The 27,990-nt window shown below is 36.8% G+C and overlaps 1 protein-coding gene across 5 annotated transcripts; it reads right to left on the reverse strand.

Annotated features, from left to right (window-relative positions):
• Window positions 1–187: 187 nt before the first annotated feature.
• On the reverse strand, window positions 188–27,199 carry LOC107851234 (crossover junction endonuclease EME1B). Of its 5 annotated transcripts, XR_007048603.1 has the most exons (15): window positions 26,805–27,199; window positions 25,895–26,038; window positions 24,755–24,802; window positions 19,942–20,097; window positions 19,773–19,843; window positions 18,014–18,196; window positions 17,781–17,934; window positions 17,574–17,683; window positions 16,757–16,929; window positions 15,538–15,601; window positions 15,310–15,428; window positions 3,601–3,690; window positions 2,712–2,826; window positions 1,738–2,002; window positions 188–472 (listed from the first exon to the last, which is right to left on the reverse strand). XR_007048603.1 is itself a non-coding variant. In XM_016696180.2 (14 exons), the coding sequence occupies exons 1-14, from the start codon at window positions 27,109–27,111 to the stop codon at window positions 1,820–1,822; spliced, it is 1,836 nt and encodes a 611-aa protein (XP_016551666.1). In that variant the 5' UTR covers window positions 27,112–27,199; the 3' UTR covers window positions 1,606–1,819. The 5 variants fall into 5 exon arrangements, 4 of the variants coding, with proteins under 4 accessions (XP_016551666.1, XP_047257429.1, XP_047257430.1 ...); XM_016696180.2 differs by lacking the exon at window positions 188–472 and having other exon boundaries at window positions 1,606–2,002; window positions 26,886–27,199; XM_047401473.1 differs by lacking the exon at window positions 188–472 and having other exon boundaries at window positions 1,606–2,002.
• Window positions 27,200–27,990: the final 791 nt, after the last annotated feature.

Genomic DNA, 27,990 nt, shown 5'->3' on the forward strand with positions numbered 1-27,990 from the left:
CTTTTAGGGGCCGTTTGGTAGCGTGTATAAAAACAATGTTGAATAAGATATATTAGTAATGTTTGCATTACTAATGCAAGTATTAATAATATTGGTATTAGTTATGCAAACATCATTACCTACACAGTATTTGGTTTAATATATTAACAATAATAAATGTTTACATAATTTTTATAAAAAATGTTTGTTTATCAAAAACCCTTCTTTTCATTAAAACTTCATAGATATCTCGTGATAATTACGAATAATGGTGACATTAAAACTTCATAGATATCTCGTGATAATTACGAATAATGGCGACATCCGCCTACAAATTCACTCCTTTAACCACCAATTTCAATTCTTTATATTCATCCTCCAAAAGCTCCTTTCTCTTCTCTGAAAAAGATCCTCAAGTGTAAGCACAATTTCTAGAACTTCATCAAAATCGACATGATTCATAATTCTTCAATAAATATGATAATCTGCTCTTCTGCATCGAGAGTAATAAAGGTAAACTGAAAGAGAAGGAGAATTTTGATACTAATAGGAGAAGTTTAGGAAGTGATGTTGACGAAAGAGGACAGACGAGAGATTCCGACTAAAAAAATAACAAAGCAATCATTATTTGATTGATAAATAATAAAAGCAACTTTGATGGAAAAAATCACAATTGTTTGATTAAATGAAAGGAAGAACATATGGAGAAAATCATTGTTGCTTTTTCACAGCAAAGTGCAGTGAAGAAAAGAGAGACAAAATGATTTGAGGGATAATTTTGCAATTCATCAATTTAATGCATGTGTTGAAGTCTTTGTATTGCTAATACATGAAAAATGGATGGTACTAGTAATACACACCTCAATACATAACAGAGTGTATAACTAATACAAACACTAGTTATACATAAGATGAAAAAGTGTACCAAACAAGGTATTAGTAATACACAAGGCTAATACATGTATTATTTTTGCTAAGGGTGTGCAAAAACTAAACCGACCGATAAACCGAACCAATAAAAATGTTATCGGGTTATTAGTATTGGGTTATTGAGTTAACGATTTTTTATTAGTTTTACAAAAAAATTTATCAGATAAACAGTTCGATTTTGTTTTTAGCTTATTGGATTATCGATTAAACCTATAATCCAATAAGAATACACTAAGTTATTGTTTTACTCCTATTTGTGTTATATATATAAATATTTATATTACTAATATATATATATACACACACACACTACTTATTCACAATTCAGAGATTCACAAAGTATTAACCTATTCAAGACAACAAAGGCACAATACAAAACTCGGGTATTATCAATTGGAAAGCTTGTAGCATTTAGTAGCTTCCAACAATTAAGATTCAGTTTTTTTCCGAACTAACATTCAATTCAAATTTGAAGATTCTTGTAAACTAAAACAACTAAGATTTCGTTTGTTTATTTTAGTTGTTACTATTTTTATTTTATGAGTATTTTTTTATTGGTTAAACCGAAAATCGAACCATTAAGCACCAAAAACTGATAAACTGAAAACCGATAAAAAAATATCGTATTGGTTGGTTATTGATTTTGCATATTTAAAAACCGAAAATCGATAAACCGAACCAATAACACATAAAACCAAACCGAACTGACCGATGCACAACTCTAATTTTTGCTACACATTGAGGCAATAGGGGTAACAACTTTGAAATCTCAGGTCCAAAGAACTACAAAAATTGGTGAGTCAATCCAGCCTTTGTAGACAAGATTACCTTGAATACATGTGCCTATGGGGTGGACAAGTTGTCCGTTGAATTAGTCAAGGTGTGCATAGATGTTGCAAAAGATTATAGATCATTCAGCAGAATGTTGACTGAAGAAATCAGCTCCACACTCGATTTCATCTGTCTTGCTGTTTCCAGATTGGGCCATCAATATTCTGTAAACTCTCTTTGAACACCTCTCTCCCAATCTTCTATCATCTGACACCAACCCTTCCACTCTCAAGTCTTTCAGCAAAAATTCTTTCTCATGCACCTGAAAATTTTTCAAGAGTAAAAATATGTTGGGAACTCATTTTATCCCCAACGGACCAACATATTATGGCATAAGTGAATCCTCATTTGACCTTCTATTAAATATTATTCGAGACTAAATAACTACAACGATGCAAGTAGACATGTTACCATAACATTTCAATTTTTAGTATTATCAAGCTCTTGTTTGAACTGAGTCGTCTGAATGGCCTAACAGTATCCTCATTGAACAAGAATTAATTACATTTACCGAAGAATAGCAGCTCCACAAAGTAATTTGCCCATTAGTAAGTGACATTTCTTAAGCATACACTCAGCCTCTCATATGAACCGGGTATATGCTAATATGATAAGAGTCTTTTAAGAAGTTCCTGCCCTCTTTAGAAAGGTCATTATCCAACATCTTAAGTTGAATACGCTGGTCAAAAGGAGAGGGATGGAAGTGTAACAAGACCACTGCATTACTACCTTTTCTCTCCATTAGCCACTGTAAATAGCCAGAATCCTACTGAGTCAGTAACACTGACTAGAACGTGGATTTACAGATTGTAGCAAGTGTCTGCAGCGACACTGAAGGAAGTACCATTCTTGATATTATCTTCCCGTATATACAGAGCCTTGAAAGTAAAAGTAGTGAACCAGAAGCGCACTGTGATATCAGTAAATAAGATACTATTTCCAAGGGAAATGAAGGAAATTTTATTGCTTACTGATTTACTTGGATCCATGTAAACATGCAAAAGAGATTTCATTGTGGGATATTTCTTCCATATGGCCATGGCAAATCGCGGCTGAACCTTTGGAACAGCCACCAATGCTTTCAACCTGCAAGAAACGACAATTCATCCAATAATAACACAGCAGCCACTACTACCCTAGCACCGAAGATGGTAAAATGAGTAAACGCTTGTAAAAGGGGGTGAACTTTTAAAACTATATGATAAATTAGCTTAATTTTACTACTTAACACACAATTAACCATTTTGAAACTACAGATCAAGTAGAAGCCCCATACTACAGTAGAAACTAGCCAAGGAAAAACTTGCTAAATTGGGATCATAACTCAAACATCCTGGTTGGAGTCAAATGGAGCAGGAAAGATGGTACAATTCAGCAGTGAAGGATGGGTATCTCTCAGAGTCAATTAGGAGTGGTGACCAAATAAGTACATAGAAAAAACAGAAAAATAAGACTCAACTCAAGATAGAGATACAACAACAAATTTGCAGAATTTGATTAGACTAAAGATGGAGATACAACAACAAATTTGCAGAATTTGACTAGACCAACTTGGAAAGTGTTCCGTGCATATAACTATTATCATGCTTGCTTCAACGAGCTCTAAAAGATAAATGCAAGAGCTTAGAAACATGACGAATATTCCAGAGGGTTTCTCAAGGCAGTATAGTTTAAATGAAACCGACAAAGTAGAAAATAAGGACGATTCTTTACTATTTCAACCCAAAAAAGGGCTATTATTAAGAGAACAAGTGAAGCAAGAAAGTGATTGATACACAGCCTCGAGAACTCACCAGAAAATTTTTTATGGACATTGAGGAAATCCAAACTTCTAAAGTGGAAAACAGCACAAGCACTTACCATGGGCTCTTTTTTATCTGGTTCTTGTCAACGCAATCCTTGGGAATAAGAGAACCATTTGCATTAACAGATAGTCTTGTTAACTTGTTTCTGTGAATAAACAAAAACATCTTAGCAATGATATGTGAAGCAGTAAGTACACATTAACTTCTTTATCATCTCTATTTAATCTACAGTTGGCCCAGAGAATGGAAGTCCTTAGGCATCTGCATATTGAATGTCTCAAGCATCACCGTCTCATTTGAACCAAGAGCAGAAAGGGCATAAACAACTTTTTCATTCAACTGAGTATAGTACTCTCTGTGGCCACATTCCATTACCGTGGAGGATAAGTCCCTAGAATTCAGGACTTGATACTCTTCAAAAGCACTTTGCTTTGATAAGACATAATATCACATTCCTTCAGTTACTTGTCCAGTTTACACCACAATTACAACAATAACATACCCAGTGCATTCCCACAAAGTGGGGTCTGGGGAGGGTAAAGTACATGCAGTCCATACCACTACTTCGGATGAAGTAGAGAAGTTGTTTCCGATAGACCCCCGGCTCAGGATAGATAACAGTATAACAAACAAAAACATAAAAATAAACAACAAAATGGGATAACACGCCGCTAGATAATAAAAGAAACAAGACACCGACAAAGTAATACTATAAATTATTTATTCAGAATCACAAACATCATCAGAACACTACGAACAACAAACTACAAGCATAGATACAATAAAAGCACTCCTCCTGCTATTACAGACTCACTCCTACCCACAATTACATACTCCAAAACTTCTAATTTAAAAACATATTTATTTTGACAAAATCATTATATTAATTAGAAAGTGATTGATTATTAAGTCACTTAAAATCCTAACATTGACTTTTCTTTTGATAAGTGGTGTCCGGTCCTGCTTGCCCGCACCTCTACTAATTCCACGAGATACTTGCCACCTCCCACCAGCAACAGATACCAGTTAACTCTGTCTACCAAGGCTAGAACAGATGGGAAGAAATCACCTAATGTTTGTCTCTATTGGGAATTGAACCTGAGACTTCATGGTGCTCAACCCAACTTCATTGAACCACTGGCCACACCCTTGGGTACAAATCCTAACATTGACTAATTATCATAAACACTGGTGAGATATATATCATACACGATGCACTTAAGGCTAAGCTTTCATAGCTATATTGAAGTTTCGATGATAAAAAACTAACAAATGACACCCAAATTTCTTTTAAGACTTTTAGCAATTATCGAGTACTAAGAGTATTTAACATGAAGAAACACGAATTTGACAAATAAATTGCCAACCAGTCTAAAAATTTTGGATGATATGAATTATCCTATAGGATATGACTATTGATGGTGAAGATATGATCAAGAAACACCAAACTGTACATCTACTTTACGAATAAATATCAACCTCTTTAACGGCCAGCTGAACTTTTTAATATAGAAAGTGTCAACTTCATCCAATATTACGTTGGTATTGGATAATGCTGACTCTTATGTATGTTTCAGACTCTCAGTGATCGATTAATTTGTAAAAACTAACAGATAGGAAACATGAATACAATAACAATATACCTAGTGTATTCCCACAAAGTGGGGTCTGGTGAGGGTAAAGTATACACTGTCCATACCACTACCTCAGATAAAGTAGAGAAGTTGTTACCAATACACCTCGGGCTTAGGACATGAATGTATTTTAAATTCCCAGATTACGAAGCATCCGCACTAAGGGGTCATTTGGTTCACGAATTCACTATGCAAAGATTATAGTAAAGTGATTGCTTTTCGTTTAGTTTGATGGGAAATAATAAAGTGATTATTATGCCATATAATAACGCAGGAATTGCTATTCAACTAATAATAATGTAGGGATTTTTATTCGTGAATAAGAATACAAGAATTGTTATGCAAGGATTGCCTTCTTTAAGGGCATTTGTCATTGCAAAATCATGTCCAGGTATAACTATATGTAAGTATATTTCTATTTCACATTTTATCATACAGAAAATAATATATAGATACCAGCATAATTTTTTTTTCTGATCAAGTAAAAGATTTCATTGATAATAACAAGGGGTATACCAAAAAAGAAAAGACCTACTATGGTTCTCTACAAAAGACACCCAATCCTCTATACAGACAAGAACTATATGGGTGCACCAAAAGAAAATAATGGATCGGAGACTACTTCTAAGATGAGCAAAGCTCATCTCCACCCATTCATAAGCTCTCTTATTTCTCTCTTTCCAAATGACCCACATAAGAGTGAGAGGAGTAACATTCCACGTCTTTTGCCTTTTTCTTCTTGCTCCGCTCGTCCAACTGAACATCAACTCCTTCACAAATCTTGGCATCATCTAAGAAACGCCAAACCATTCGAAGATATCCCCCCATAACCTCGTGGCTAATTTGCAATGTAAAAGAATATGATCCACGTCCTCACCTGTCTCCTTCCAAAGGAAGCACCAACTCAAGCATACAACCTTTAGTTTTCTAAGATTCTCTGCCATCAAAATTACCCCTCTAGTAGCTAACAACATGAAAAAACTCACTTTTCTCGGCACCTTAGGTATCCAAACAGAATCAAATGAGAAACTCTCATCCGCCCTAACTAAAAGCTTCTTCTAAAAGGATTTAACAGAGAACACTTTGTTATTCCCCAACTCCCAACTCAAAGTATCAGATCTGTTGATTGGTTCACAATGATTTTGAAGTAAAGCTAACAATCTTTGAAGCTCGGACACCTCCCAATCTTGGAAATTCCTTCTGAACCTCAAATCCCAAAACGTCCCATCTCTTTGTGTCCCCCTAATTTGTTGAACAGGGAAACTCACTTTGGCAAGAAACCCTAAAAAAACTTGGGAATTCTGTGAAAAAAGTTAAAGATGATTTTTTGGAATATCATAGTATTTTTTTAGAATGTCCTAGCATAGATACTTTGATAATTATCTTGAAGAATTATCCAGATATTCTAGAGTATTGTAGAGAATAAAGTTTGCTAGAATATTCTTATAGATGTATCTCGAAAAACTTCTAGAATCCATCCATAAACTAGTATAAATAGGGATGGGTCTTTTACATTTGTAACCAACCAAAAACAAATTCAATACAAAGCAAATTCAAGTAGTCTTCTTTCAAACCAAGTTCTCCCTTTCAATCTCTTCCTTCACATCTCTAGCTTCCTCTTCTCAGTTGAATATTCCAATCTTAGTTAACGATCTTGGGATAGTAGAAGGTCTTCTCAATTACACCTTTCTTCTGTTATTCTCTACATGGTATCAGAGCCAAACTCATAGATTGGCTTGTATTCAATTCAAGATTGGGTTTGTGATCGATTTAATTCAAGATTGTCCGAATGGATTTAACCGGTTTGTTCGGATGGATTTAACCGTTCGCGTTAATGAACTAGGAATGGTGTTGTTGAATCAGTCTAATTACAAGGTATGAAAGATATGTATGGAATCATACCTTGTGGGCGAGGATTTGTAGGATGTTGTTAATGGGAGTAACACAAGTTCTCATGCTGGCAGACCAGAAAATAATGGTGAATATAAGAAGTGGAAGCAGATTAATACAAAGACGGAGTTTATCTTGAAGAGATCCATCTCCTCCAGTTTATTCGATCATATTATAAGGTGCAAAATATGGAGGACCCTCGATCAGTTATTCAACAAGAAGAATGAAGCTCGACTACAGATATTGGAGAATGAATTAGCTAACACCAACCAAGGTAATCTTTTTATTGCTGAGTATTTCTTAAGGATTAAGAATTTATGTTCTGAGCTCTCTTTATTAAATCCAGATGAGGCTATCTCTGAAGCACAACTAAGAAGAAATATTATTCGCAGTTTGAAGCCAGAATATATTTTCTTTGTGACATCGATTAAAGGATGGGCTCAACAACCATCCGAATTTGAGAATTTAGTTACTACGAAACAATTGGTTGGTGAATTTGTCAAAGAAAATGAAGGAAATGCTCTTGTAGCTGACAAGAGAAACATTAAAGGAAAAGCAAGAAATATGCCTCACTCTCGATTCTGAAGTGGTTCAAGCTCGCCTGGAAAGAAGGAAGTCTTTTAACAATTATAGTAAGAAGCCTACCAGATGTTATCGATGTGGCAAAACATAATACATATGAAGATATTGTCGAGCCATGGAGAGCAACATAGCTCAAACTGAAAAAGTTGTTGAAGAAGAAGAAGGTTGGGGAAGATGGTTAGTAGCTGAAAGTCGAGCAATAGATGCCCTGGCTTCTATAAAGTTGGAAAAAGATTGAATCGAATATAATACAATCCATCATATGGAGAAGGAAGGCATTGATAAGAAGCAAGAAAATTTTGAAGACGTTCAGACAGGTGACACGGTAGCTGCTATCAAGGAAATCAAAGAACCAACAACAACAAACTCAGTCTATTCTCACATAATGGGATTTGGGGAGGGTAAAATGTATGCAGTCCATACCACTACCTTCAAAGAAGTAGAAAGGATGTTTCCGATAGACCCCCGGCTCAAGACAAAACAAAGTCGTAATAAAACATGAAGCGAGATGGAATAGCAGAAATAAGAAATAAGACACGCACTAAGTATTACCATAACACTAACAAACCAACAAACCAAAAGCACCCACCACACCCAAACTCTCCTAACCAGAAGCTCCAACCTATGGACATAACCCTAAGACTACTAGCCTTGCTACACCAAAGCTCTCCTAACAACAGGCTACGATTCACCCACACGCACTAGCCTTCTAACCTAATTCACGTCCTCCAAACTTTCCTATCTAGGGTTATGTCCTCAATAAGCTGTAACTGCTCCATGTCACGTCTAATCATCTCCCTCCAGTATTTCTTTGCCTACCTCTACCCCACCTGAAACCATCCAAAGCTAGCCTCTCACACCTACGAACTGGGACATCCATGACTTTCCTCATCACATGCTCAAACCAGAATCCGAAACCATTCTATGCCACCAAACTAAAAAAAGCATCAAACTATGCCATATATTTTAAAAAGTACCAAACTATGCTTAACTCACAAAAATTATGAGTTATGCACAAATATTTTTAACGGAAGGCAGCAAACGACGTTAAATTTTTTGAAAAGTGCATAACTCACAATTTTTGTGAGTTATGCATTCTTATTTTAACATAACTCACAAAAATTGTGAGTTATGCATTCTATTATAACATAACTCACAAAAAAAATTTGTGAGTTATGTACATAACTCACAATTTTTATGAGTTATGTGTTAAAAAATAAAGCCTTTCCCTTTCCCAATCTTCACTTTAGCGATTGAGATTCAAAATTTCAAAGAACCCTACCCAATTTCAACTGGTCCCCCCTTCTTTGTCCATCGATTGTGCTTCGTATAGTTTTCAAGTATGTGAATTTTATTTTAAAACATATGATAAATTGCAGTGTACCCAAATTCATAGTCAAAATTAAGTGTTTTGACTCTCGTACTTTGAACTATTTTACATAAATTAAGATAAAGAGAGTAGATTTTGAACCCAACAACAACAATAATATATTATCAAGTGTAGTTACACGAGTGAGCCCGAGAAAGAATAGAATGTATGTAAATTTTATCCCATTCGTAAAGATTGTGAACCTAATAGGGTAAATTAGTTGTGGTAGGATCCTGAACTTGTTTCAATATATAACATCCCAATTTTAAATTTGCCTATGTTTAGATTGATATGAAGTTATAGTTATTGTTTGGGACATAAATAAATAAATTAATTCATGTCCAAGCTTTTCTAATATAAAATTAGGGCCAAAAAGAAAATAAGAAATTTATCTTTAAATCAGTTGTCTCGAGTTTGAATTCTATTGAATATAAGATTGTCTTTGTTAGTGAGCTTTAATTCCCGTTATAAGACTTTATGAAACAAATTCAAATTTAATCAGGCCAACAACATATTCAGTGTAATCTCATAAAGTCGAGTTTTAACAGAATAAAATTTACTCAGGCCTTTTCTCTATTTCAAAGATGAGGTAGATAGGTTGTTTCTGAATTACTTCCGACTCAAAATAAGAACATACTAGAAAATTTAAACAATGCCTACTATGAATATCGAATATCCAAGTGAAAAACAAAAGAATACATAAATCTTAACTATACAAAATTAATTCATGTCCAAGCACAATCAGTGGACAAGGAGGGGGGGGACCAGTTGAAATTGGGTAGGGTTTTGTGAAATTTTGAATCTCAATCGCTAAAGTGAAGATTGAGCAAGGGAAAAGCTTTATTCTTTAACACATGACTCATAATTTTTGTGAGTTATGTTATAATAAAATGCACAACTCACAAAAATTGTGAGTTATGTTAAAATAAGAATGCATAATTCACAATTTTTGTGAGTTATGTTAAAATAAAATGCATAACTCACAATTTTTGTGAGTTACGTTAAAATAGGAATTGAGTAACTCACAAAAATTGAGTTATGCACTTTTCAAAAAATTTAACGTCGTCAGCTGCCTTCTGTTAAAAATATTTGTGCATAACTCACAATTTTTGTGAGTTAAGCATAGTTTGGTATTTTTTAAAATATACGACATAGTTTGGTGCTTTTTTTAGTTTGGTGGCATATAATGGTTCCGGATTCCCCAAACCATCTCAACCTCACTTTCCGCATCTTGTGAGTTAAGCATAGTTTGGTGCTTGTTTTAGTTTGGTAGCATAGAATGGTTCCGGATTCCCCAAACCATCTCAACCTCACTTTCCGCATCTTGTCCTCCACCGAAACCACTCCCACCTTCTCCCGAATAGCCTCGTTCCTAACTCTATCTCCTCTAGTAAGTCCACACATCTAACGCAACATCCTCATTTCCGCCACCTTCAGTTTTTGAATGTGGGAGTTCTTGACTGGCTAACACTCCACTCCATACAGCAATGGCCGGACGGACTGCCACTCTATAGGATTTGCCTTTAAGTTTGGAAGGAACCTTCTTATCACCCAACACTCTCGAGGCGAGTCTCCACTTCATCCATCCTGCCCAGTACGGTGAGAGACATCCTCGTCAATCTCTCCATTCCACTGAATCATAGACTCAAGATACTTAAAACTATCCCTCTTACAAACAAATACTTAAAGTAGATTTTGAGCAGACAATGTCTGAAACTCTATATGTCAATGATGACTTTATCGGAGAAATCATTAAGGGAGATGTAGTAGAAGTTGAAGTCTCTGGTCAATCATCTATCGTATCATGGTCAATTGTTGTTGATGTAGATGCTAAAGATCAAATAGATGAAGACGCTAAAATCAAAGCCCCAATTTAAGATAAAGAGACATACAATATGATTGAAGAACTAGAAACAGAATCTAGTGGTGGATTCTATTATGGTACTGAGGCTTCACAAAAATTTGATGATCAAATCATCATCGAATCAAACGAGGAGGCTGATATTGATGAAATATCCTTGTACTTCGGAGTTGTATCTGAAGGAGGAGGTTTTAAAATATTGAACCTTGGAGTTTCAAACTTGCCCATGACAAAAGCTTCTCCAAAGAATATTGTCGTTGAGGAATTCAGAGAACGGGGGAGATCGAGAACTCATCAACATAAAACTCGACAAGGAGATGACTCACTTGGTTCACAAAGGCCAAAAGGAAATATTGTAAAGTCGGTACGTTACAAAGATAAAACTTTTGTTAGTACATATACACGTATCTTTGCAGGACCAATTGATGACATAAAAACTTCATTATTTGAAAAAGTTAGAGGAGTTAAGAAAAAATTTCAAGAATTTCCACCAAGGCATGGTTCAAAGCTTCGTTTGAGTTCTTTCGCGACAAGCTTGGGGTAGTTTTCAAAAAATCACTTTAAGGGGGAGTATGAAAAATGCTAAAGATGATTTTTTAGAATAGCATAGTTTTTTATAGAATATCCTAGTATAGGCACTTAGATAATTGTCAAGAATTATCTAGATATTCTAGAGTATTGTAGAGAATAAAGTTTGCTAGAATATTCTTATAAATGTATGCGGCGGGGTTAGAGAAGAAAGGCGGGGAAAAAAGGTTGTATAGGCTTGCTAAGGCTAGGGAGAGCAAGGGTCGTGACCTCAATCAAGTGAAGTGCATTAAGGGGGAGGACGGTAGAGTTCTAGTGGAGGATGTTCACAGTAAGAAGAGATGGAAGGAGTATTTTCATAGACTTTTAAACGAGGAGGGGGACAGACGCATTGCGTTAGGAGAGTTAGAGCGCTCGGAGGAGAGCTGTGACTTCAGTTACTATAGACGTTTTAAGGTTGAGGAGGTCAGAGAGGCTATTCGTAGGATGCGGAGGGGTAGGGCGACTGGGCCTGATGAGATTCCGGTGGATTTTTGAAAGTATGCTGGGGGCAGGTTTAAGATGGTTGACTGATTTGTTCAACGCCATTTTCAAGACTGCGAGAATGCCTGAGGTTTGGAGATGGAGTGCGATGATTCCGTTATATAAAAATAAGGGTGACATTCAGAGTTGCAACAACTATAAGGATATTAAGCTGTTGAGTCACACTATGAAGAATTGGGAGAGGGTGGTTGAGCGGAGATTGAGGGTCGTATCTATTTCTGAGAATCAGTTTAGTTTTATGCCTGGTCACTCGACGACAGAGGCAATCCACCTGGTGAGAAAACTGGTGGAGCAATATAGGGAAAGGAAGAGGGATTTGCACATGGTGTTTATCGATCTGGAGAAGGCGTATGACAAAGTCCCTAGGGAGGTTCTTTGGAGATGTCTGGAGGTGAGAGGAGTTCCGGTGGCGTACATCAGAGCTATTAAGGACATGTACGATGGAGGGAAGACTCGGGTGAGGACGGCGGGAGGAGACTCAGGGCATTTTTCGGTCGAGACACGTTTGCACCAGGGTTCAACCCTAAGCCCGTTCCTATTTGCGTTGGTGATGGTCGTGTTGACGCGGAGTATTCAAGATGAGTTGCCGTGGTTTATGTTATTTGCGGATGATGTAGTGCTGATTGATGAGTCGCGGGGGTGTGTGAATGAGAAATTGGAGGTTTGGAGGCAAATCCTTGAATCTAAGGGGTTCAGGTTGAGTAGGTTCAAGACGGAGTATTTGGAATGCAAGTTCAGTGACTCGAGTCAGGAGGACGGTGTGGTGGTGAGGTTGGAATCTCAAGATGTTTGTAAGAAGGATAGTTTTAAGTATCTTGGGTCTATGATTCAGGGGAATGGCGAGATTGATGAGGATGTCTCTAATCATATCGGAGCTGGTTGGATGAAGTGGAGGCTCACCTCGGGAGTGTTATGTGATAAGAAGGTGACCCTTCCGGTCATGCTGTATGGAGCGGAGTGTTGGCCAGTCAAGAAATCTCATATCCAAAGATTGAAGGTGGCTGAAATGAGAATATTGTGTTGGATGTGTGGTCTTACTAAAGGGGATAAAGTTAGGAATGAGATTATCTAGGAGAAGGTGGGAGTGGCTTCGGTGGAAGACAAGATGCGAGAAGGCAGGTTGAGATGGTTTGGGCATGTGATGAGGAGGAGCACGGATGCCCCTATTCGGAGGTGTGAGAGGCTAGCTTTGCATGAATTAAGGAGGAGTAGAGGTAGGCCAAAGAAATATTGGAGGGAGGTGATTAGGCACGACATGGACCAGCTTCAGCCTACTGAGAACATGACCCTAGATAAGAAGGTGTGGAGGTCGCAGATTAGAATAGAAGGCTAGTGTGAGTGTATGGGTTGTGGCTAGGGGTTAGGAGAGTTATGGTGTGGTGGGTGTCTTAGGTATTGTGAGAGTATGTCATTACTACGTGAGTATCCGTTTTCTTATATTTATTGTGTATTGCTCATATTTTCTCTTATTTCGGAATTCTCTGATATTTATCTCTTATTTTTGTTTATGTTATCCACCATGTCTCATGTTTCATTACGGCCTTGGTATACTATTCTCATTCTTGAGTCGGGGGTCTATGGAAAACAGTCTCTCTACCTCTTTGGAGGTAGTGGTATGGACTGCGTACATTTTACCCTCCCCAAACCTCACTTTGTGAGAATACACTGGATCTGTTGTTTTTGTATCTAGAAAAACTTCTAGAACCATCCATAGACTAGTATAAATAAGGATGGGTCTTTTACATTTGTAACCAACCAAAAACAAATCCAATACAAAGCAAATTCAAATATTCTTCTTCCAAATCCAAGTTCTCCTTTTCAATATCTTTCTTCACCTTTCTAGCTTCTTCTTCTCAGTTGAATATTCCAATCTTCGTTAACGATCTTAGGCTAGCAAAAGGTCTTCCCAATTACACCTTTCTTCTGCTATTTTCTACAAATTCATCCTTAAGCACCAAGCCTCCACACCACTCTTACCTAAAAGACTAACTCCACTCCCTTCCCAACCTTAAACCCAATATTGTCACTAAAAGCTTCCCACCCCTTCATAATGCTCCTCCACACACCACACCCAAAAGGCAAAGTTATCCTATTTGTTCTCCATCCCCTTCCATATCTCCATATTTACCCACTATCACCCCTCTCCATAAAGCTTCTCCCTCCACCACAAATCTCCACAACCATTTGCCCAAGAGAGCTTTGTTAAAAACCTTCAAATCCTTAACCCCAAGACCTCCACACCGTTTAGGAGATGTCATGGTCTCCAATCGAACTAAGTGAAACTTCTTTGCCCCATCCGCCACATTCCAAAGAAAATTTCTTTGCAACCTATCCAACTTCCCTATAACATCATTGGGAGCATTGAACAAGTACATGCAATAAGTAGGGATACTTGATCAAGTGCTCTTAATAAGCACTTCCTAACAAGTATCTTTTCTACCAACCAGCTAATAGATGCCAGCCTAAATTATACCAAGCTACTAACAATACAGAGTTTATCGCTGAACCAACTATTGCATTTAGCTACTGCAGAGTCATAAACCAGAAAACCAAATGTTTTATTGGTTTGATTTTTTTTTGGTTTGCTCACATGCACGTTTTACGAATATGAAATGGTCTGGTTTATTTTTCCTCAAACATTCAGCCAACAAAATGATTATAGTGGCATTATTACTGATTTTTTTTTGTTTGCTCACATGCACGTTTTACGAATATGAAATGGTCTATTACCTTCATAAATAAAGCACTGCATCAGTTAAATACTGAATTTCACTAGAAATTTAATTGACTTGTTAGCATAATATTTCGCGACCCCCTGAAACTGGCACCACTTAATCGGTGCACACTTCAAACTATTTTTTAATTTAAATTACCCCTCTATGCTTGGCTATTTGGGAGTCTTCAGCCCCGTGGATGACCTCAACCCAAGGAGGTATGGTGCACTCCCTGCCATGTGGATATTTTTTATAATAAAATATGTTTTATCTTTTCTAATTCATTAATTTTCCAAAAGCAAATAAGCAGAAACCAGTTGTTGCTGTTTAATGAACTACAAGATTCACATTAAAATCACTGTTCAACTTGCCCACTCATCGGAAAAAAAAAGGAAAAAATGACCAAATATTTTCCTTCTGAAAGCAACAGAGTAAACAAGAGGCCCAATCTTTCCTAATTAGCAAGTTTAGTAGAAGTACATAAAAGTCCACAAATTCACAATTCAGCGGGTATCATAAACTACCCCAAATTTTAATTCAAATTACTACAAGCGTGACACATTGATATTATTAAGATGTTAGCATAAATGGCATCCATTGAATTGTCCAAGAATACAAGTTCACTGAAATATAACTGACATACCTAAACTGACAAGAAGCTAGGCTGCAAGTCAGCCCAGCTACATGTTCAGCTAATTCAGCTTCATCGACACAGTGCCTATAGTGCACCTTAGCAAAGCTAATTGTTAATTTTGATAGAACCTGCCAAAGAAAAGAGGAATTCAACGCCCAAGGAATAGCACCAGAATTTCAAGCTTACATGAGTAAGATGATTAGTTCCAATAATTACAAGAACCAGTGTAGCAACAACCTCCTCTATAGGTGGTCGTCTCCAACCAGTATGATTGGCAGGGTCCTTGTATTGTCCTTGTTCCCTATCACCAATAGCAGTAACAATTATTAGGTACTGTGGAAAATTAAATAACTTTCTGCTTTCTTAAGCATTAGAGATCTTGAAGCCCTGACCAATTGTTTCTTTGCGCTATACATGAAATTCATTCCACTGAACGTAGAGGATTTGGGTCAGAAGAAGTGCTTAGACTTACCTAAATATGATGACAAAGAAAATAACACTCACAAGACAACCTTTTTAGGGGCACACAGAATTCCACCAACAAAAAGAAAAAAAAATATATGCCCAAGATTAGAATGCTTTATGTTACATGGACTTGGTTATAAGTATCAAATATGTATGTCTCGTTCTGTAATCAGTAAATAATTTGTAATAATAAGGATTATGAATTACACATACCCATGCAATACCAACTAAACAAGTTCATGTACCAGAGGAGTTGACTAGCAAATCAAACTTGAACTACTGCATTTCTCTGTGTACTTCTAAGATAAAGCAAATAGAAATAAACATTTTCAGTTAGAATTATCTCAACTAATTTTTTCACCCTGGCTTTAATTTAAAACTCAATGCGCTGCTGCTTTTTTCAATAATCGAGAAATCCCCAAGGGACTCTGCTGCAACTTTTATTCTTTTCTTGAAGAAAGAACAATTAGATATTAATAATAGAAAACACGAGAACCTAATAGGTGCATTGTAATTGTACTTAAAACAGTTTGCTCCTCAAAGTTTCATTACAACTTAACATTCACCAAAAAAATAATCAACAACGAAATGTAAAATTCAATATCTGTCACAGCTTGTTTTCATCTCTCTAACATGTCAGACGTGAAGAGAAGAACATCGAGAAAGAAAATGCACCTATAACAGAAAGTTCTATAAATGGATGACAGATGTAGTCAACAATCGAATGGTCAAATTAAGGAACTGTCATACATGAAGAAAAAAGGTTGAAAAAGAAAATTACGGCAACAGCAGTGTTCCACAAACGGGGAACAGAAAAGATATAGCGTCCGTGTGTATTCATAGCAAAAACAAAACACATTCAAGAGATAATAAATTAGCGAACTTAACAATAACAACAACTACACCTCAATCCCAAGTTAGTGGGTAAATTTTACAAAAGCAAAAGTGAAAAAGAGTTAAGATAAAGGACAAAAAAGAAGTTACTGTCAACCTTTTGTTGATGTATGCCAAAAGCTTGTTTGTGAGATAACAAACTGTATGAAGAGGATAAAGGCGTTGAACACTGGAAACATGACTCATCAATGATCCGCTGTTCACAAGGTTGCAAAACTCTTCGGCCTCAAATATGAATAATACATATGAAACATTAACTTCAGATGCGATCTGCACAAAAGGAATCTAATGACCTCAATAAAATGCAAAAATTAGAAAGAATAGTTACCCCTAGCTTTAGAGAACCAGTTCAAAAACGTGATATTGTAGCAGCACTAGCATACACAATTGCCATCATACACATGACGAGTAGAAAGCTCAACAACAATAACATACCCAGAGTAACCCCACAAGTGGGCTATGCTCTTTCAACACAATTCAAAAACTTAGATAGTTTCTCTGGGACAAAATTGTAGATAGCACTACCCCCTTTACCTTCGGCACAGAAATTTGGACAGCCCTGAAAGCAAGGGAAACTCTGTCCAATTTACTTAGAACAGCGGAAAGGCTTGCGTGGGTGTTTTACCCACTAAGGGCCTGTGACCACCCTAGATTGGGCTGTGACAAGTGACTACCCAAATATTACCATCAGGAAAAAAAAAATTGCTTTTGCAAAAATAATAGACATCCCAATGGATATCCCATAAAAATGCACACATTTTAGCACTAACTATAGTCAATTATGCATCTATTATTCTATGAAAGTTAAATGGGTATAATAGTTAAGTATATGACATTAAAACAACTATTAAAAGGTAGTCGAGTAGTTCAAGATAGCTAACTGAAATCTGCCAAATATTTGAAGAACAAGTTACCTTAGATAGTTCCTCTGGGACACTCATTGACCACACAATAGACTTCTCAATCGGATTTGATTTAATTTGATAGGAAAGACCTTTCTCCGCAAGCCTTGTTAGCAAATGGCCTGCATGGTAGAATTGTCATGTGGAACAGTCGTTTTTACGCAATAATGGACACACAGAAGGGGGAGGGAAAGAAACTAACAGAGAAATGAGATCTACCTGCAATTGAGCCTAGTTCCACAACCTTAGTGTCAACTTGAGCTACAATAGACTTCTGTGCTAACTTTCCCTTTTCCCACTTCTGCTTTTCCTTTTGTATTTTTTTCTTCTCAGCAGCTTCCGCCCTTTCGGCTGCCTTTTGCAATTTCTCTTGCTGTATTATGAATATATACTAGATTATATGTCATAACTACTTAAACCTCCAAATAAATAGGCTTTTTATCAAGGCTTACCTCTTTCTGATACTTCTTTTCTTCCTTTAGACGAAGCTGTTCTTCCTTTGACTTCCTCATTTGCCCTGTTGCTTCATCCCCACTGCTTCTTTTACTTCTATTGCCTTTACCTTTGCCCTTTGGTCTTGAAACCTCATTGTTTGGCTCCAAAGAATCATTTTCTTCATAATGATGACCATAGTCCTGTAAGCAAATTGCACCATCAAAATTTACACAGAGACAAGCCCTTTTGAGAATTTAAAAAAGCTCTAGACAAAGATACAAACAGTCAGAACATGTCTTAAGCAGTATCCTTCACACTAATTATTTAGGCACATCTGTGAATAGGCTTATAATCTTCAGATGCCTATTTCATTTGGCAGAATAGGCAGTTAAGAGTTCTGGATATGAATCAGCTCCACAGGATGCACAGATCTCTAATTCAGATTGAAACCTTCTACCCTTCTGATAACAAATAAGAAACCCTAGAGGTGCAAACCATTTTAAAACAGTTTGGACATTCACAGTGTATGAGTAGGTGTATCTAAATGACACAAATAATTATGAACAAAACTCACTCTGCGAATTTAAGCTCAATTTGAGTTCATTTATTTAGTACAAGCTCAAGTTTAATCAGACCACTTGACTAGATGTTGTTCATTAGAAAGTTCTTTCGTACTTTCTTTGGAGAAAGATATATAGTTGAGCACTTAGAGTTTCTGTTTTCCACCTCAGGTCCTCAATGCTCAAACCTACCCTAAGCCACCTTCTCACTACCTTCCCTCACCTCTTTCTCCAAGTTTCTGCTTTTCCTTCTCCATTAGTGTTGTTTTTCCTGTCTTTAGGTATTGCCTAATTCAGGCCTCTCCTCCTCTTTTTCTCCTGTCCAATCCAAGCTGCACCCTCACCTTCTCATTGCTATTGTGTCTGTCAATTACTCTTTTCTTCCACAGCCTTTTACCTCACTGTTTGAAATCTCACTTTATTTAATATTTCTTTGATTGAAAACTGAGAAATGAGATCAATTTGATAGCATAATCAAGAGCGAATTTGATTGCAATTGATAAGAAACCTTGCGGAAGGGTTCAAAACAGTAAACTTTGTTCTTAATCTAAGCTCGACTTCAAGCTTTTCCTTGAGAAGCGAGAAGCAACTGAACAACAGTTTAGCCTCCAAGGATAAGTGAGTAGAGCTGATTGAATATTCACAACTCAATTTAGAACACTTGTTCACATCCCAACCTAAAGGAGTATATGGTACCACTCCTATATTCCTGAGGCAAGTTACGAGGTATCTGTATTAACTTATATAGTTGAACAGGAGTCAAATCCACTTTTTTCCAGTGATGTAATCAGTAGTCGAATTGTCAGAAAGTCCTAAATAAAGTTAACTGAACGTGACTGTTCTTTTTATGTCTTCATCTTTGGAGTTATCCGCGCAAAATCACACAAGCTTCTGTGAGTGATGTGTGTACCAAGGAATGGTCATAATACAACATCCTGATAAAAGTTGACTTCTCTTTGGAGTTTGGGAGCACACATGCACAAGATGAAAAGAGCTGTGGAAAGGGGTTGATTTGAGCCTATTGCTATGCAAACAAATAAGAACAACATACTCGGTGTAATCCCACAAGTGGAGTCAATGGGGAGGTTGTATCCAGACCTACCCTACCTTTGTGGGATAGAGAGGTTGTTTCTAATAGAACAAACAAATAAGAAAATGTTGAAAAATGTTAGGATATGAGGAGAAATAATAATAAACTTAAACCAGGAAAACACACCAGAGAAGGACCGGCTTCAGTCAAATTTCGATGAGAAACATCCTCTAGCATTCGCATAAAATTGTCAACACCTGTACAACAGTTTTTTGTCTCAGTTAGTTAATTCCAGCCAATGGAAAGTTTGATTCTCTAATCTTATTCACCAGTAGATTAAACAGCAATAGCTTACCAAGAGAAAAAGTGGACACGAAAGGTCTGGAGCTCAATTCTGTCTCCTTTACAACCGCCTCCGTGGAACAAACTTTCTCCTCCTCCTTCCAGGCACCACAATTATAACTCTTCTCGGACTCATTATCAGACTCCAAACAAATTACTCGATCAATTCCTGAAGGATGGCTTAAATTAAAGAAGAGCCACAGGTTCGAATAAACACACTGCATGAGCAAAAATAAATGGCAATTCATGCAAACCTAAAGAATAAAATTGTTTACAACAAAAGCGCACAAGAATGGTGCAAGAGATCTCCTCTAAGTTAAAACAGCCCACTTGTGCAAGGAAAGGTGTGGACTAAACTCTGAAGCTACACGGAATCCTTTGAGGATTGACAATTTCTTTTCTTCAGAAAGTTGTATGCCAAGGTGATGCAAAGGAGCTGAGAGATTACAGACTTGTCAGTCTGATAGGTAGAGTATACAAAAAATCTCCAAGCTACTCACAGAAAGGTTGAAGACAGTAATCTCCAAGCTACTCACATCAGATGGCTTTCATCAAACGTAGGCAGATCATGGATGCTGCCCTGATCTCATGTGAACAGGAGCTTTCTGTTGAACATGCTGACGAGAATGGGTTTTGGCATTACTTGGATGAAATGGATCCAGTTCTGTATCAGCACAATTAAATTTCCAGTTCTGATCAATGGGCTTTTTCACTTCAAGTATAGGATTAAGGCATGGTGATCCACTTTCACCTTTCCATTTCCTGATTGTCACGGAGGGTCTAAACAACATGCTGCTCACAGCTCACAAGAACAACTGGCTCAGAGGTTTTAAAGTCAGCAACAAACAAGGGAACAATCTGGAAATCACCCATCTGTTACATGCAGATGATGCAATTATCCTTTGTGATATAAAGGCTGAGCAGATGGAGATTTTGAGAGCTATTTTGATTATCTTTGAAGGGGTCTTTGGGTTACATGTACACTGGAGGAAAAGAGCCAGTTAATGAACCTCGAAACATTCAGCTTTGTGTGGATATTTTAAGAGGAGAAATAGGCACACTACCACAACATATCTTGGGAACAAAGGCACATTGCAGGTCCATCAATATTTGGAATAGAGTGCTTGAAAAATGTGAGGAAAAACTCACTAGATGGAAGAGTCAGTACCTACTTTTAGGTGGCAGACTTATTAACAGTGTTCTAGATTGCACTCCCTACCCACATGACGTCACTCTTTCCCATACCACCACAGGATGAAAAAAAGTTGGACACACTGAGAAGCAACTTTCTATGGCAACTGGCAAGGCAACAAAGAGAAGAAGAGTATACATCTTGTCAAATAGAAAATATTAACACTCAGCAAGAAAGACTGGGCATAAGAAACTTAAGAAAGCAAAACCAAAGCCTCATAATGAAATGGCTCTAGAGATATTCAAATGAAAATCAGGCAATATAGAAGAATGTGACTAAGGGGTACTTTGGTAGAGTGTATAAGAAAAATGCAAAATATGGAGTATTAGTAATGCTTGTATTAGCTATGCTTGCATTAGCTATGCTTACGTTAGTTATGCTTGTATTTTTCTTATGCAGTGTTTGGTTTGATGTATCAAAAATAACATGAATTACATAATTTCAAAAAGAAATATATATATTACAGAAATAAATTCCATATATGTGTTGAAAAGGATGCAGAAAATTTTTTAAGGGATAATAATGTCTTTAATCATGTTAATGCATGCATTGGATTCATTGCATTGCTAATACCATGGATTTTAAGGTATTAGTAATACACACCTTAATACACAATAGTGTATTAGTTATACATAGGGTGAAAAAATAAATCAAACAAATATTAGTAATACACATTAGACTGATGCATGCATTAACTTTCCAATACACTTTACCAAACGACCCCTAAGGAACAAAATGGAGATGGGGATGCCTGGAAAACCAAAGTTGTAAGCAATGTGCATGGGGCTAGTGTTTGGAGGACCATCGGAAACTTGTGGAGAATTTTCAGCATCAACATCAACTATAAGATAGAGAATGGACAAAGAATCTCTTAATGGGAAGATAATTGGATAGGCAATGGCCCTTAAAAACAATTGTATTCTGAATTTTACAAACTAAACCAACAACAAAGAGCAAAAGTTAGTGAGGTATGAAATAATCAAGGATGGAACCTTACTTTTAGAAGATATTTGAATGATTCGGAGTTGGACAAATTCAATGCATTTTCAACAGTCTCAATCAATTCAATGAAGTGTCACTGGATCAGGATAGATTATGTCTATGTTGCTCGGGCTCCTAAAAAATGTCATCGGATTCGTGTCGGATCCTCCAAAAATATTGCATTTTTGGAGGATCTGACATAGGTGCGGCCACATTTTTTATTAGTCCAAGCAACTTAGCATTATGTTGGTTGGGAGACAAAGCTGGAGATATTTCACTAAGGTGAACACACAATTGGAGAAATTACAGCAACACAGAAATACAATGGCCCTAGAGACAGCTATGGAAGGCAAACATGTCATACAAAATTGCATGCTTTGTATGGCTAGTGGTAAGGAGGGGTTGTTTGACACAAGATGGGCTGCAAAGAAGGGGAATACACTTATGCTTTATCTACCTTCTTTGTGGAGAATATGCAGAACCAAATAGTCTTTTTTTTTTTGCACTGCAAGGTGACTTCTCAGTTATGGAACATCTTTCTAGCAAACATTGGATTGAGCTGCGCAATGCCCACCAATATACTGGATCTGCTAACTAGTTGGAGCAGGAGAAGAGGATCTAAAGCCCAAGAAAAGATCTGGAAAATAATTCCAAGATGTAGATGGTAGACTATCAGGAAGGAGAGGAACTCAAGAGGCTTTGAAAACAAAACCAACTCATACAACAACAACAAACCCAGTATATTCCCACAAAGTAGGGTCTAAGGAGGGTAAGTGTACGCAGTCCATACCACTACCTCAGAGGTGAGATGGAGAGGTTGTTTCCAATAAACCCCCGACTCAAGGCAAAAACAGTCCAGAAAGGAAATAGTTAAGAACAAAAGCAACTCCATCCAAACGATAAAGCAAATTTTAGTCAACTTTTGCATTTTTGGTGTGTTGGAATGTTCATAGCAGATGCAGGGACACAAGCATAGTTTTGAGAGTCCCTATAGAATTTTTTCTTTGCCAATCAAGCCTAGATTTATCTTGTAATTATAACCTATATGGTTTTCTTGGATTAATACAAATGTTAACTTATCAAATAAAAAAAAAACAGTATGCCAAGAAAATAAAAGAACCAAAATGAGAAGAATCTGCAAGTATGTCAAGGCTAGGTTGTCATTTTCCTATTTGTTTCATCTGAACTAAAATCTATAAGCCAATGTACCCATATTTTTAGGGTTAACAAATACATTATAAGGACCAAAATATCCCTTCAACCATCTCCCTTTGGCATCAGAGAGAAACATGTATGAGGACTATGCCTAACTAGCTCAAAGTTTATGGATGACCACGACACAAGGCACACTGAGAATCTATCTTTGCAGAAAATTACTAAATAATCACACACAGCTCATAAGAGCAGGAAGGGTGATGTAACACGAAGAGCAAACCAATCTTCCGCTCATCTAGGTTATAATAAGTATCACAAAAGTTTCCTACTTTAGTTTAACATGATGTATATCCAGGGAAAGGCAAACACACTAAAAGGGAAACTAGGAGCATAAAGCATCTCACATTCACGCAGGCTTAGAAAACGGTCACAGCCCAAGAGGGTGTGATGTAGACAGCCTACCCTGCCGAAAGTATCTGATTCCACGGCTAGAACCGGTATAGGTCACACTGAGACAACTTTACCGTTGCTCCAAGTTTCTCATTTGGAAAGGCAAACACACTGCACAAAGAAAATCGGTTTGATTCCAGAGGACAAAATGTGACTGGAATATGGTAAACTTAGTTTCAGGCATATTCTAGTAGCAGACTGAAGATATTATAAATGCACTTCATGTTCTTTGTTCAGGTAATAGTAAATTTAAAGAAGCAAAACCATATAAAAACCATTAGAGAAGGTTCAGGAAATGACTCATTTACAATTGAGATGAAAGATTGTGCCTCAACTCGCCGTAATACTGCCTTGAAGGCAAAGCAACTGTAATCGCGTACCAGATCAACAAAAGAAATGTTCAAGCTTCTGGAGATGAATGATGATGACAAAGCAATTACTATAAACTAATAACAATGATCTACAAATAAAGAATATGAATTAGGAAACTGAAGTGATTGACGTGTAATGTTAATTAATGACAGAAGAAACATATAATAGGTAAATACTACTCCCTCCGTCCCAATTATATGAAGGTGCTTACACCCAAGGGTGTGGCTAGTTGTCAATGAACTGGGTTGAGAACCTACGATCTCAGGTTCAAATCCCAACATAGACAAAAGATACTCGATGATTCTTCTCATCTGTCCTAGTCTTGATGGATATAGTTACCTGATATCTGTTGCCGATGGGAGATAGTAGGTATCCCGTGGATTTAGTCGAAGTGTGTGACAGCTAAGTTGCTCGGACTCGGGTGCGGATGTCCGATACGGGTACGGATCTAGAGGTTAGATCCTTCACGGTCTCAATTTAAAGATTCGGTGATATGGATTTAGGGATAGATACAGGTGCGGAGATTCGGCAAAAAATAATTTAAATATCTGAGAATAGAGTTACAAAACATAAAATAAGAGATAAAAAAAAGGGCAGCCTGGTGCACTAAAGCTACCGCTATTCGCGGTGTCCGAGGAAGGGCCCCACCACAAGGGTGTATTGTACATAGTCTTACCTTGCATTTCTGCCAGAGAGTATTTCCAAGGATTGAACCCATGACCTCCTGATCACATGGCAACAACTTTACCAGTTACTCCAAGGCTCCCCTTCAAATGTTATATGAAAAACTTGAGAAGAAAATATTGTTCAAGAAGAAAATCTTGGAAGGAGATAAAAAGAAAAGCAATAACATAGAAATTTCTATATAAAGGTATTTCATTTTCTTCAATTTCACCTTAGCTTTTGTTTTGATTATAAAATTTCTTAAATCTGTCCGGACTTTTCTAGTCGATTTCGGTCAAAGTACCCAAAATCGATTGACCAGATCAGGTACGGATCACACACTCACACCCTCACCCATGTCGTGTCGACATAAGTGCGGCACCGAAAGTGAAGAGTCCAAGTACCTTAGCGTGAAAGTTGGCCCGAACACCACGGTTATCAAAAAATAATTATATAAAGGTGTTTGACTGGGCACGAGTTTAAAAGAAAAAGAAAAGACTTTTGAACTTGTGGTTAAAACAAGATAGAGAAATTTTTGTGGCTATAAATCATTTCATTAACGGTAAAATGGGAGTTTGAAGTTGAATCGTTATTAGATACAGAAAGATGTCATTCTTTTTAAACTGAAAGTAAAGATTGTCACATAAATTGGGACTGAGGAAGTAAGAAAAATTAACTTCAACAACTTGCACCTTAACTCAAGAAACCAAATAATTGGATTCCTGCACATTTTATAGGATGCAAAGAGTCTTCACACATTGGACTTGCACAAAGGCCTCTTCCAAAGAACTATATATGAACTCTTCCCAATTTTTCTTCCAGATTTTTCGATCTTTTCTCCCCATAATATTGCTCATTTTTTCTTGTCAAAAGTAATAACATTGCTCATTTGCTATAGATATTCTATCGCTTGTATTATTTGCTATTTTATAGATTTTTTTATAGGATCTAAGACCTCATCCAACTTATGATTGGGGAGTTTTTTTTATTAAGTAGAAGTGAAATGTTTGGTATCAGACATTTGACTCTTGGACCCTTTTCACTTTTTCTAAAGCCCAAGTAAAGTTCTTCTCACTGGCATAATGGTAAGTATGATGTCTCAAAACTTGACATTCAATTAAAAAACTTCAAATCAGGCCAATTTAGAGCTTACCGCCATCTTCGTTGTGGTTTATAATTGAAGAAGAGCGACTCTGCAAATCAGCATTAGCTTTAGTACATCTGACTATTGGAACACTAAATTTTGAAAGTTCAGATGCCGGCGTTTCAGCAACCTTGGATGGGGTCAAATCAAGACCTGAAGAAGAGATAATTTTTGTCAACACTTGTTTCCCTTTCTTCTTTTTTATTGAAATAGAAAGCCTACAATTGAGCACATAATCCCTAACTACCGAGAAATCCCAAGCCTTCAGCAATCACACCAAACAACCAAAAGAAACAATGGGATATAGAAGTTGGAGTGAAGGTTAAATGAGTACAGTATTGGCAGAAACTCGGAATATTTCCAATATAGCCACCTAAGGGGGCGTTTGGTTGGACCAAGTTATCCTGGGATTAATTATCCCATGCATTTTATCCCAACTAAACATGGGATACGTTCATCCTAAAATTAATCCCGGGATTAGTTATGCCATATCCCTTGTACCAAACGGCCCCTCAATGTACAAAGACCCGTTACAATGAAAAAAGAACAGAAATAAATAAAATTTCAGTGAAAAATGTCCAGAATGGTAGAATTTCGGATGAATTTCTAAATATCCACCAAAAGACCCTACCATAAGTTGTATAATTCATATTAATTTCTAAAATGAAACATCATCTATACTAAAATGATTAACACACTTGGACTAAAACTTATGTATTTCAGACTAAAAATGGGCAGGCCCATGCATTAAAGCTCACAATATGTGCAGGTCCTGGAAAGGGCTGGACCACGGGATCTATTGTATGCATCATTTCTGCAGGAGGTGGAGGCAACTTTACTGGTTACTTCAAGGCTCCCCTTGGTTAAGTTGAGAGTAATTGCTGAAAAACTACTAGGATAAAGAGATATGTTAACTCACATGAGGATTTAGGGTCCAAAATTGAAGAGCATTTAACAAAGGAGAAATCATGTTTGGAGAAATCAGACGATATAGGAGTACCAGCGACAAAGGAAGGAGTGAACTTTGAAGGTTTCAACGGTGTGGGATCATCATCGTCATCGATCACAAAAACTGTAGGCTTCCAATTACTAGACCTTTCCGTTCTTTGCTTCTTCTTTGATGGAATTGTCACCGGCGTTGATAGATCAACGATGTCGTTTCCACGGACGGTGTAATCATCGCCGTCGTCATCGGAGAGAATGTCTACGGAGATCGGCTGAGACATTTTTAAGTTTCAGTGTTTGGGCGGGAAAGGAAACAAAGGGCTAAAGGGGTGTATGATAGGATGAAATCGTTTTCCCTTTTCTACACAAAAATGTTCTATACATTTGAGAAATTATATTTTGTTATTGTAGTGTATTTATACCTCATTTATTTTCATTAAAATTAAAAGTCTCAAATTTAAATACACATCTGAATTATTAAGATGTTCCTTTTAGATATAACCATTGGATGATTAAAGCTCTTTATTTTTCAACATTTGAGTCTATATAATTTTTTATTTTAATAAGTATATAATTCAAATAAAAATAATTAAACATTAGAAGAAAATAAATTTAATCAAATAAATCACTATTTGATTAAAAAGATCATCATTTATGTATATGCTAGTAATGGTAGAGATGGTCTATACTTGTGGTGGTGGTGATGGACGTTGGTGTTTATGGCTAGTAATGATGGTGATGATAATTGTAATGGTGGAGGTGGTTGGTGTTGTAGTAACCGACGTGATGCTGACGATTGATAAAGGTGGAGTTGGTTAATGTTAATGATTGGCGGTGTGGCTAAACAGAAGAATATGTGGCGGTGGATGTGGTGTTAGTGGCAATGGGCGACGGTACTAATTGCAACGATAGAGGTGGTTGGTAGTAGGAATTGGTCGTAGTGGTGGTAATAACTGATACTGGCGACTATGGCGACTAGGGGTGTACAAGTCAAACCAAATCGAAGAACCAAATCAAACCGAGAAAAAAATCGGCTTGTGGTTTAGTTTGGTTGGTTTGACGTTTGAAAAAAAAACGATGATTCTTGGTTTGGTTTGGTGTTAACAAAAAAAAAAGTCAAATCAAACCCAAATCAAATCGACATAATATATATATATACA

Source organism: Capsicum annuum, chromosome 12 (assembly GCF_002878395.1).
Source record: "Capsicum annuum cultivar UCD-10X-F1 chromosome 12, UCD10Xv1.1, whole genome shotgun sequence".
Lineage (NCBI taxonomy): Eukaryota > Viridiplantae > Streptophyta > Magnoliopsida > Solanales > Solanaceae > Capsicum > Capsicum annuum.